The sequence below is a fragment of the Coffea arabica genome, chromosome 8e (genome assembly GCF_036785885.1).
Source record: "Coffea arabica cultivar ET-39 chromosome 8e, Coffea Arabica ET-39 HiFi, whole genome shotgun sequence".
Taxonomy (NCBI): Eukaryota; Viridiplantae; Streptophyta; class Magnoliopsida; order Gentianales; family Rubiaceae; genus Coffea; species Coffea arabica.
Window position 1 is genome coordinate 4,882,407 of NC_092324.1, and position 12,883 is coordinate 4,895,289.

At 35.5% G+C, this 12,883-nt stretch overlaps 1 protein-coding gene across 4 annotated transcripts; it reads right to left on the reverse strand.

Annotated features, from left to right (window-relative positions):
- Nucleotides 1–240: 240 nt before the first annotated feature.
- LOC113705052 (CSC1-like protein At1g32090) lies at nt 241–12,323 on the reverse strand. Of its 4 annotated transcripts, XM_072061890.1 has the most exons (12): nt 10,697–10,971; nt 9,850–10,080; nt 8,000–8,152; nt 6,895–7,030; nt 6,057–6,158; nt 5,733–5,852; nt 5,553–5,633; nt 5,039–5,379; nt 3,797–4,042; nt 2,406–2,730; nt 1,441–1,674; nt 241–778 (listed from the first exon to the last, which is right to left on the reverse strand). In XM_072061890.1, exons 3-12 carry the CDS (start codon nt 8,131–8,133, stop codon nt 437–439), a joined length of 2,061 nt encoding a protein of 686 aa, XP_071917991.1. In that variant the 5' UTR covers nt 8,134–8,152; nt 9,850–10,080; nt 10,697–10,971; the 3' UTR covers nt 241–436. The 4 variants fall into 4 exon arrangements, with proteins under 4 accessions (XP_071917991.1, XP_027082720.1, XP_071917992.1 ...); XM_027226919.2 differs by lacking the exons at nt 9,850–10,080; nt 10,697–10,971 and adding an exon at nt 11,605–12,323; XM_072061891.1 differs by lacking the exons at nt 9,850–10,080; nt 10,697–10,971 and adding an exon at nt 11,101–11,225.
- Between the last annotated feature and the right edge of the window lie 560 nt (nt 12,324–12,883).

Below are 12,883 nucleotides of genomic sequence, written 5' to 3' on the forward strand. Positions count from 1 at the left end.
CAGATTTTTATGACTTTCCTACTTTTTGACTGATGCAAGGAGTATTAGTAAACTTAACCAGACTAAAAAGCATATTGCATTGCTGTTACTCTTTTGGTATGGGATTCAACTTTTTATATAGCTCCACAGTTTCAAATAAATTGTGTATTCCACTCTTTAAAATCGAAATTGAGGGAAAACAATAAGAAAAAAGATCAAACAGCATGAAAAACATCACATCAACATCGACAGGCAAAGGAATGAAGAGAGAAAAAAAGGCACGATAAAGATCGCATAGCTTCTCACTCAAATTCTTAGCTCACACCAATCAGAACAATGGACAAAACATCAGAATCCAGTTTACATTGGGTTAGCTCATATTAACCTCTTGAAACTAACTGCTATGGTGGTTAGGCTGTGCAAGCAACTTAAACTAATCATACCAAGAAAGTTGGTCTCAATAGTGATATACATTATGGTACGACTCTGTGTCATATTCATAAACATTACTCGATACCTCAGCTTCGTAGTGATACACATTACTAGGCGGTTCATATTCATGGTGATGAACACTATGAGATGGCTTATCTTCATGATGATGGATGTCGTGGTGTGAAGATGAAGAACTGCTTCCTGATGGACTTGGAATATGAGCTTGGCTTTTGTCAACTCTAACCTCCACTAATTCAACTTCTTCAAAAGAGCGGAATATAGGATGCAAGTAAGCATCCGCCAAGAAAGATTTTAAATTGACATCAGATTCAGAGGGGCGATCTTCTAAATCCTTATCCATCGCTTCCTGGTGATTAAAATAATGCTTTTATTAGTACATTAAGCAACCAACATTTTCAAAACAAGACAATAAATGCACGACAATTTTGCCCCTAAGCAAACTCAAAAAAAGACAACAAACCGCATGCAACAGATTTCTGCTTCCAAGGAGCATAAGTTTTGTGAAGCTAATCAAGCCAGTGATAGATCAGCAGAAAATGAGAGCTATGTCTTGGGACTTAGGGGAACACTAAACAACCATAATCATATTCTGCACATAATTTGGCTTTCAACAATAAACTCAGGATACAATAATTCCATCAGATGCAAAATACCATGAAAGAGTTTGATGACAGAAGGCACATGTTCCAACAAGATCTCAGAAATTAGAGTAAGAATTAGTGTCATTTATGATGATTTGTTCTCACCACAAGCAGGATAATGCACAGAACAGAAAGTTGAAATCAGAACAAAATTATCCACTCTAAAATAAAAAAAAATGTGAAAAAGCCAGTAATAAGAACGAAATGGAGTTTCAATCAGTTGACTACCACATTTCTGCATGCAGCGCCAGAAATGTACATGAAGTTAAGACAATCACAGATACTATAAAGCATAGACCAGGTATATGGCATCAACATGAAAGGTCCTAGTCAAAGTACTATAGAAACCATCAGACATGGAGCTCACCTCCAGTGGATACTTTCTGAATGCAGGTTCAAACCGATTCTTACAGTAATTGTGGAAGGCTAATGTCAATATAGGTAACACAATGATCAAAGGAGTAGAGTTTGCAGCCTTTTTGGTGCTCAGTAGACCCATTAAAAGAAGTTGAGAAATCAATAAGCTCCAAATGATACGACTATGAACGTGTGGCCAAAAGGCACCAGCACTCTCATATTGTTGGTTGTACACGTTGATTACCTGCGTGATGTAGCAGAGAAGAATAAGAATGTAAATTTGCTGCTAAAAATATTCTGATGCCATTTAGCTATAGATTTTAATTCTAGAGGAGTTCTAAATTCAGAATTTCAACTACGACACAAAAAGAGTATGTCATAACTAATAGAGTTTGAAGTAGCAGAGAAGAATAAGAATCTAAATTTGCGCCAAAAATATTCTGATGCCATTTAGCTATACTTTAACTCTAGAGGAGTTCTAATTTCAGAAATTCAACTACAACACGAAAAGAGTATGTTGTAACTAATAGAGTTTGAAAGCATTTTTATGTCAATCACAACCAATGAACTAATGGAGTTTGAAAGCATTTTTATCTCAATCACAACCAATGAGAAAACAACCTAAATTCACATTAGATCTTAAAATCTTCACTTTAAAACCATATTTCGATTAGCAATTTTCTATATTGTTCAGAATATAAAAGATAACACATATTTGAAATTCAGTATGCATTGCCCTTGTTTCATCCATGTCCAGCTTAACGATCAGTTGAAATCTGAACAGGCATAATGTGATTTAAAATTGCCCCCATTCACTTTAAAGTCTAAAACTCTTTTCAGCAACTATTGTTCTTCCTATGTCTCCAGCATAAATTAATTCATCATAGCCAGGCTCAATGAGATTTCATTCCAGAGGAAATGGATGCAAATGAGAAAGCGGAAAATAACCAGACCATATCAATTATGCATGCTAACCTGATGACGGTAGACGAAGTACGCAAAGGCAAAGAATACCAATATAAAAGGAAGAAGTATTGGAGTGACCACAGCATACACCAGTCCGAGCAAGAAGTATAGTTGAAGACTTGGAAGTGTCTCAGGAAAATCTACACTCCCGGGGTCCATTGCCTTCACTCTGTCTCTTTCAGTTTTGACAATGAACATGTTTTTAAGGTGAAAAATGACTAAAGGCTTCAACCTTAAAATCTCACTAGCAATGCCAGCCCAACCATCAACCATTATGTAGGTGATGAAAAAGGTAGCCTTCATCGGTATTGACACACCAATGGTTCTTGGAATCCTGTCAGAAGGCCCGAGCAGTGTCATAATCCAAATTTGAAACAGAAGGAAAAATTTCAGTGAAAATTGACCATATAATTTTAGGAAGACTGGTCCACAAATATGAAATCTGTTGGTAATCTCACAATCGTAATTGTATCACACAACAGCATAAGTTTCCCAATTTTCATCCTAATTTTGCATGCAACATGCTCCTTTCTGAAGTAATCCCCAGCCATAAAAAGTAGAATTAAGACAAGAAGCTGCTGATGCAAACAGATACTATCTACTTCTAGTAAATTCTTCAATCACAATTGCTATGATAGAGATGTGTCAAATCTCACTGACACTCATGCATGATCTTAACTGTTTAAACATTCATCTGGAAAATATGACTCGGGCATTCTATGCATGGACATATTACAACAAGCCATAGTGGCTAATTTGGGTATGCAATAGTTTTGTGAAGTCATAACAGAAGATTATTGACCACTTGAACAGTTATACTATGTTGAGAGTAGAACGATAATCATACTTGAGACGAAGCAACCAGTAAATTTTCTACTCTATAAGTTCATAAAAGATAAAATCACTGAATGTGCTCTATTTACATGAGAACTAAGTTTCTCTTGCTTTGTGACTCACAAAATTGACGATACCAAAACCATATTCAGAGGACATAGCTGATTGTAGCAATAGACGTTAATACTTTTTAAGAAACAAACAGAATAAGATTAACAAATAAGGTGAGTCAAGTAGGCGATAAGCTGGACTGATACCAAGGTTCATAAAAACAAATCAAACATCAGAAATGGATGTCAAAATAAAATTAATATCAAGATGTTAAAGTACCAAATGCAACAAGCCTAAAAGCAAGTGATTCTGTGCATGACACCAATCTAGTTGTGCACATAAGAATAATCGGAGAAGGTATAATAAGCATTAGTTGTGAGATATCATGTTTGCCCATTGGGAAAAAAAATCTATTTGATAATGTAGGAAACTCTAAACTAATTATTCATGATCCTCATACTTGAAAAAGAAATAAAGAATCAGAAAAGAAAGCCACAGGATGGATAGAGGATTACTGCGTAGCTGATTGGTGAAGGAATGCACGAAGTTGCTGAAAAGCTGTTCCTGCAATTATGCTCCCCAAGAACACATTGACCAACATAAAGTAATAATACTTGGCTGCTGCTTTCCTTTCTAATGTTGATTTGGCTACATATCCCTCAACTTTTGACATTATCATCAATATTGTTGGAAGAGCAAACAAAAAGATTTTAAGTGCCAGACCAGGAAGGAAACCCTGAAGGAAAGACTTGATAAATTTCCTGCACAACATTTCCAGAACTTTATTTGTTGAAATAAAGACGCATACACCAAGAGGACTAAAATATCGTTGGGCATTGTCTAAGTGCAAGTGACAGTAAATATGATTTTTTAAGAATAATAAAGAAGTTTTTAGTACCATAGAAAGAAATTGATAATACATGGGAAAAAAAGACAACCAATGAATCAGCACAGAAGGTCAACTTCTTAGCCCAGGCACTCCATCATCCAATGCTCTGTGTGATATTCTTGGATACCGTAAATTACTTTTAGAAATGAAAGCTGCCTCTAAACGGGATTATTGAATGTTTCAAAAAATTTGGAGACAAGTTTTAGAGATAAAAGTGCCCAAGAATCAACAAAATGTGTGAAGGAATACAAAATGATATATCCCTTTATGAAAGATATGTCAACTTCCATCAAGAATGAACTATAAAAGGAACAACTGCAAAGAAATGACAAATCTAAAGGTACATGTAATGTTGTTGATATGCAAGTCATATTGCAATACAAGGGCTTTGGTTCTACAATTTGTGTCATTTTTTAGGTTCTCATTTCTGCCCTCATTAAATTTTCTTTTTTTTTTTTTAACAAAAAAAGATCTGCCAAGGATTAAACCACTAACCCATCATAACATCCAGTAAGTTCCATCCTTTCCATCTTACCAATTCTGTCTTTTTACTTTGCAAATGGATAAGGTATGCTTTCCAACTAGAAATGCAACATATTTAACAGAACAATATAGTTAAAAACCAATTCCAGCAGAAAATATTGTTGGGAAAAAAATAAAAGAGAAGGAAATGGAGCGAGACATATGTAAGATGAGATATCAGGATGTAGATTAAAACTGAAATACATATTATTCATATGAACTAAAATCAATTTACTGTGCAATGAATCACATTTTTATTCGCAATTGATTACATATTGTGAAACCAGCTTTACCAAAAAAGATCATACAAGTTACAAAATGAGAAAATTGAGTAAACTGTGCTTACAGTTCGGTCACCGGCCTAAGGAATGGAGCGACCTTCTCCAAACCCTCCAAGTTCGCCAAGGATTGCACAAATGCTATTGGTATCATGTAAAAGAAGATCAAAGCAAAGACTGCTACTGATATTATGAATCTACGAATAGTTAGAGAAACATAGGGGATTGCAAGATTTTTCCAGTATATATCGCGGGGTTCAGGGGCCCATTTTGTTAGCCACAGTGTCGGGTTCTTGCTTTGTTGTGTCTGTGCACAAACAGCTGCCCCCCATCTCGAATTGAATGATACAAAGGCAGCAGGCATGATAGCTTTTGGATCCTTGAGAACTTTCTGACGCTCCATTGTCAACTAATAAGCGATACCGAGATTAGGGATAGTCGTTTGCAAAAAATGATGTTATAAACAAGTAAGCAACTAACTTCATTTGGAGGTGGCTACTGTAATATAAAGGGAAAAAGACAAATAAAATGTTATAATGATAATTGTTTTTCAAGATTTGGTTGAAGGTAACTACAACTTACTTTTTTATCAAGCTCCTTTATTTGATGCTTATAGAAGTCAATGGAGTCAATTTTTTCTCCCCAAAGTCCAAGGAAACCATTCTGCATAGGAGGAACACAAGAAACTATTAACAAAACATTCCGTATAGCATGTGCCATTGACATCTGACTAGTCTTATTTCAACCCAGTAAAGCATCTACCTTTCTTCTCCGTCTCTTTTCTGGGTTTCTTTCAAATTTCAGCTGGTTATAGTCTAACCAGTTTTGAAGTCTATTTCTCTTTCGGACAAGTCTTGCAAACTTGTTAGCATTATAGACAGCCTGAAGAAAGATAATCAGTATATAACATGGAACAACAAGGCATTGGTACAATGTACAATTCATTCAATACCAAAATAATACTCTTGAACATATGATATGCAAACTTCAAATAGAAGCAGATAGTTGGAGTGCATTTGATGGAATTACCATTTAAAAATAAGGCATCTCTCTGAAAGCGTGAAAGCATTTAAAACACCATATTACCTGATGACACAGATAATGTTCTGGGTGGTTTTTGCTGAAGAAACTCTCGACACTATCCGATGTGGAGCGACCAGAAACATGTGGTATATTCCTAACAAGAACCTGAAATATGTACATCAAAAAGAATGTCATCAAAACAAATGAAATCAAATTTATGCAAACCAAAATACAAGGAGGAAGTTAGACTAGAAAATCTGAGATAATCACTTCTGTCATTTTACTTGAAAAGAGGTGCTCTTCCTAAGTAATACAGAAAATGCTTCCTCTTCCTAAAACCAGTCACCTAGTTAACCAAAATAGACAATGGAGGGGTACGTGACATATTTTCTTGGGCTATTAAAACAGGTATGTCCATTACTACAGGATTCAGTAACAGTATGTATGTTATTTTTCAATGGTTGTACCACATGATATCGGAACAGTTTGAACTAAGAATGATGCTTTTGTCACATGCAATTGAGGGCCCAACAAGTTGCTAAAAATAGTGTACAATTTTGGGTCAATACAGTGGATATCAAAGAAAACCCCATCCAGTCTCCAGAAGGGTGATAATGCACCTACAATTGAATTGTAACAAGCACATTACATCTCTAACAGCATGTGACAGTAATGTGCCAATAGATGTTGCAAACCAATAGTCCAAAATATTTGCATGGTTAAAGGAGCCTTTGGTCATATGCTACAGTCCACTGATTGAAGTACTTGTTCATTTCTAATTGTGCATTAACTTTCTTGTAAACAGCTTCACACATCTAAAGGAAAGTAGATAAGACTTGGAAAAAGAAAAGAAATACAAAGTCAAGATCATGAAATGGCAAAGAAATGAAGTTTAACTCACTGTGAATTGCTCAGCCCTTCTACCTTGTGAAGCCAAAAATCTTAACCTCATTGATGCTACCCAGCTATATTCCTTGTACAACAAGCAACATGTCCAAAATGTGAACAGGTATTGCATCGATATGTGGAAAAAAAACCTGGGATTTGATCACAGAAAAAGAGTTATAACTAACATTATACCAAATAAATTCTTATGTCCATGCACACACAGCTACTATTCACCAACCTAAACCAAAGTCAAAAAACATATATAGAGGTATCACTTAAACATGGGGTAAGGAAGCTTTGCTCTTGCCACTCTTTTCCTATAAAAATCTGTCAACAAAAAGAAGAAAAAAAACTAGAATCGAACATTTCACCTAAGTTCCTTAAATTCTGCACAGATGGGAAACCTCTATAGCATTATATGATACAAGGAAAGAAGCTTATTACTCAGTATGATTTGTTAAATTAATCTAACAACAATTACGTTCCTTTAGTAATTATACATCCATCCAATTTTGACAATTTAAAATGTGAATACAGTTTCTTTTATCAGATTCCTTCAGAAGTAGAAATCCGTGGCAATGGATGTACAACATGCTGCTAGGAGATGGAGTGGTGTCCTGAGGCACCACAATAATTGTCTATTAGCAGTTAATTGGGGTTTATCCCGTAGATTTTTTTTATTAGGCTGGATAGGATCTTCTTAGTTCTTGCTATAAGGAAAGTTGGTGTTTTTTATAATTAAGAGTATAAATGGGTGGTTTGTCAGAAAATGGAAGTTTTGGCAATTATTTCGGAAAAGAAAACAGGATTTTTTCAAAAAAAGGTTGAAAATTCCCATGCAGTGTGGACTATCTAGTTAAATACATGTCTAAACTTCTTACTATGTCTTTGTATGATTTATTATTTTAAAAAAGAAGCATGCCTTAAAAATAACTGAAAAATAATCCTTGATACATTCTTTCTGAATTGGATGGTAGGTTATTCAGATTAATAAAACTGAGCTGCAACTAAGGGATGCCTAACAATGAATTATTGAAGTCTTCTGCCCATAATTTTCTTAATTGTCTAACAAGAGGATATCAGATGTAGCAAAGCTGAAAAAAAACGAAAATACTTACTTAATCGATTTGGAACGAACATTTGATATTGAAAGCTTATCAATGTTGCTAATGACCAAATCTTTGTTGAGGGAATATAATGTCCCATCCGATACATTCACTGGAATGAGAACCACGAGTGCTACAGCAGCCATTGGAACAAAAATCTTTAACCTGTTAAAGACAACAAAGGTTATTATCTTAAACTTCAACAAATGTCAAATTATGCAAAAGAGACATCTGTTAACTCATAATATGAGTTTTAACACGAAAGAAAAAGGAAGGGGAATAAACTCCTTAAGAAGGTGCTTAATTTAGCACGCAAATTTCATTGTCTTCAAAGTAAAAGGACAGAGTCACATCATGCCTAACACAAACTGATGTTACCAATTTTCTTTGTACCAGTCATGATATATTGAGAGAGGAAGGACAAGAAAAAATAGCAGAAACAAAAAGGTAAAAGACTAATGGGGCAAAGAGGAGGAGGGCTAAGAGGTGGATTGAACTCGACTTTGCTTTTGGTTGGCACATAGGAAAAGGAGATATGAAAGTATCTTAAATCTCTCTACCAAGCCCAATGAAAACCGTAAGCGAATTTTTGTAATATGTGAAAGGATATGAATCAGCATTCCAGGAAGTAAATTGCATAAGAGTATATCTGAGCAGCCAGTTAATCAAAGACTGCCTATGGTAGGATGGGTCAAATCAGATACCAATGGGAGCCTTGGAAGCAATATGGTATGAATAGGCACAAGCAGTTTGCCTAGAGATGAATAACATTGTCAAGGGAGATTGGGAATTCGTCAATTGCACAAGCTGAAGCCTTGGCAATCAAGTAAGACTGTCATTTATTTGGGATCAGAAATGTGATAAAGTAGTATTCTTCCATCCAGCTTTTTGTGCTGAGAGAATCTGAGCACCACAAGGCCAAAGCTTTAAATAGAGTCAGCAATCTCTTAAAAAAGACAACAATAAATCAAAAACAGACTTGTGGAAGGAAGGCAATTGAACAGTTGACATGTGGTAGTTTAGCTAAATCCCAGGCAAAATTTGTTTGGAAAAGATAGAATCATTCCAGATGATTATGGTGGGTCAGACTAATATGAAAGTTGCACTCCATAACAGAATATGGTAATACTAAAGGTAATGAACCAAAAGTTTGAAAGTCAGTAACACTACCAGCTTAAGAATAGACCCAGAAATTCCGGAATGACAGAAGATGGTGAAAAACTTAGCTTCAATCTCGTTTTGAAGACAGATTCTTTTTCACTTTATGATTCAAAAGATTTCCATAACTATCAATTATAAAGATATTCAATATGGTAAAGTCAATCTGAAGCTATAAAGCATTAAGTAAATTGAGATTTCTCAAAACATGGCCTTCAGCCATTTCCTTTTCCCAATTATTCTAACTCTAATCTCATGGCTTGTGTCACCTGTACCTCTTATATTACTCAACACGGAAACAGCTCTTATGGAATTGTACTAGATGCATAAGGCAGGGAGATAACCTATTTCCACATGTGCTCATTATCTACTAAAGGATTATCCCTATATAACAACAGAGAAAGGAGCACTGCAGGATCAGTGATCAAACCCATATGATAGAAGAATCCTGCTAAGGCAAGATCATATAAGACCACATACTGACTTTGTAGATCTATTTCATTAACCCAGTTAGCGTGCTAAAACTGCTATTTGTGGTTCCTTAATTCAGACTGCCTTCTTTGTATTTCTATAGGCAACAAAATTCACAACTACAAAGACAATTCTTGCATCAAATTTATCCTAAAATTAAACCCATAATTTTAGCTCATTTCATGAAAAGAATCAAAATCATGGTCTCAGAAGCAAAAACAGTAGAGGCTCACCAAGACAGGACAAGAACTTCTTCAAGACAATGATGGTTAATGTTTTCAGGTCTTTAAAGCTAGCTACCATAGGCAGAGGAGAATGGCTGCACTCTAGGTGACGGTTATATGATCAAACACTTGGAAAGAATTTGTCCAGTTCATCAAAATCCAACTTGGGCAGAATGGAGCCGGCATTGCAAGGTACAATTCTCCAGAGTGATTAATGAATATTTTGACAAAAATTTTTGCCTGGAGAAATGAAACTGTGTTTCAGCGAAATTAACATTGCTGTAGGCAGATATGACATCCTGGACTTGTCCAAATATCTGCCCTCCCCCAATTGATCAAAGTTTATCAACAAGATTATCATAGGCAAAGAATTAAAATACTTTGTGCTAAGGAAACAATTAATCACAACTTATCTGCTAATGATTGATAAAAACCGAAATTGGTTTTACTTGATTACCAACTCCAAAATATCCAGTTGTATGCTTTCTTTGAAAGAAACAAATGGAAAATCCGACGTCGTCCTTTCACTTTCCTCAATTTTAATTGTGAGATCCTCAGAAATCTAAGTGAAGGGGCATGCATAACTCATTCTTCTAATGTCTAACAAAGGGTGTGAGATTTTCAAGGAAAACTGCATAATCTTCATTACAGCAAATTGTAGTCTATGGATTTAAACTATATATCTAGTCCATAGTCCAGGCATTTCTCAACAGCCTTTCCATTATTTGCTTATTAAATGTACTTTTGATGAGACAAGTAGTCATATGCCTAAACTACTGAGTTCCCTGGCATCTTGTATTCCCTGTGGTTGCATGGTATGCTGATTTGAAAACAGAAAGCAAATTATCTTCAATACCTCTACCGATCCATGTAATATTGCTCTATCTGCACTCTACATCTAATGCCCACTTCTGGAGTCTTAGAGACCATTCAAGAACATTAACCTACTTTGATAACCCAGGCCATTTGCAGAACTGCCCACAAATGGGAATCACTCCTTGGAAAACTGTAATTTACTTCGAGAAACCAAGGTGAAGTGAGCAACGACAGCTAGACTGCTAAAAAGAAAAATTGCAAACGCCCAAAGCGCGCGCGAGAGAGAGAGAGAGAGAGAGAGACATCAGATGATACTAAAAAAAATATCCAAGAAAAACAAAACAATACTAAAAAAAATCCAAGAAAAACAAAACAAAGTATAGGACAAAATCGATTCTTTCTCGCCAAAATCTAAGAATCTGGACAAAGACAGAATTTACCAACCCCGAACACTTGATTTTTCTGAGAACTAGTCAGGATTGAAAAGTCAAAATGTTTCTCAAATACTACCATCTCAGTGTTAACTGCCCCTGATAAATACCTTTCACAAGACAGTAACAAGTATCAAAATTTTCTTCTTTTCTTGTATTTTAAACTTGACAAGCCCAAATTTATTCGCCACCAAAGCCAAATAAAAAACTTAAACCAGAAGCCAAGAAAACAGCAATTTTAGTCAGTAACTTAAAACGTGGCCAAATCAATAAATTTGTAGCCCCCTAGCGTTAAATTCTCATAAAAAAGGTACAAACAACGCAATGACTAGACAAAAACGCAAAAACAAGACAATCAAATTTAAGAGTTCAATATTCAACTTTTCCATGCACTAACCAGTTAAACTATTGCAGCATCCAAGAGAAAGACTGAAATTTGTGAACAATAAGAGGCACCCAGAAGGCAAAACCGTCAAATTATCTTAAACTACAGAAAAAGGAGAGTTTTTGAGAGTACCCCAGAAGATAAATCCTCAAGAAAACAGCAGAATCAAGACCAGCATGGTCAATAATCTCAGCCTCACTCATCTTCAGAGCTTGAGGCATCCAGTTAAGGAAAGTGAAGTAAGTCTTGACATTGAGATTCACAAATTTCCCAACAAAACTCCCACCAGCATGCCTTGGACTGCTCCTCTTCCCAGAAATGTACCATTTGGGAAAGTAAACTCTGTCATTGATTGGTTGAAGTCTCAACAAAGCAAAAGCCAACAAGAATGCAAAAGCACCAACGATGTTAAATGCTGCAGACACTGCTATATCCCCTAAAGTTGCCATTGCTCATCACAATTCTCACAAAACTCAACACACAAAAAACACACTAAGGGTGAAAACACACACACACAAGAGAGAGACAGGTGAAGAATAAAAGGTGGAATTTGAAGGAAATCTTCCAATTGAATAGTGATGAAGGAAAGTATATTTTCTTGCAAGCGGGATTTAAATGTTTTTTTTATGGAAAGTGGCCTAATGGGGCTGTGTTGCTGCTGTAATGGGCACCGTTTTCTTCACTTTTTCATGTGGAAAGTTGGGTTTCCTTTTGTAATTGTTTATTTAATTTTTTTTTTCTATACATAGACCTACAGTGAGCTACTAATCCAATGAATGCACTGCTCACTCGGGAAGTCACTTGAAGTGGCGTGTCACATTTTTATGGCAAATAGTGGGAGGTAGGATTTGATCCCCTAACCTCCCACCCACCAACGTTTTGTGGTGGTGGTGGTGGGTTTTGTTTAATATTCAGGGGGTTGGTTTCAGTTCTGGTAATTAACTGAGAAAGAACTAGATGAAATTTGTGGGAGCTTTTTGGCGAATGTTTTGTTCTGCAGTTATTCTTGCTTGGCTTTGGCTTTGGCTTTGGCTTTCTTGTTGGCTTCTTGTTTTTAACTTTTTGTTGGAGTGGCTTCGCTTGTCTTTTTATTCCGTTTCTTCCTTACACATTTCAGTTTTCGGCGGAAAATAGTCTATTATTGGTACTTTCTTTCTTTTTTTTTTTTAACAAACCGGTAACATATTATTGGTACTTCAATCATGCCAAAAAGATCGCCATGACAATTGTTGCCAAAAATAATAATATAGTAAAGAAGCTGAAAAGAAAAAGTAGCAACTTTAACTTTTTTGGGTTTTTTGGCAGCATAATGGGGTTATTTACTTGATTAATATTTCTTTCTACATTTTCTATTCAAGAACTCTTAATACAAATTACAAAGTGCAAACCTTTTTGTTTGTAGCAGAAATAC

Excerpts from the sequence above, each read along its gene's own strand:
- LOC113705052 (XM_027226919.2), bottom strand. The coding sequence starts at position 11,921 with ATGGCAACTTTAGGGGATATAGCAGTGTCTGCAGCATTTAACATCGTT. Across the intron at positions 6,159-6,894 it reads GAAGGGCTGAGCAATTCACA|GTTCTTGTTAGGAATATACC; the intron begins GTGAGTTAAACT and ends TACATATTTCAG. Across the intron at positions 5,853-6,056 it reads AACATTATCTGTGTCATCAG|GCTGTCTATAATGCTAACAA; the intron begins GTAATATGGTGT and ends ATCTTTCTTCAG.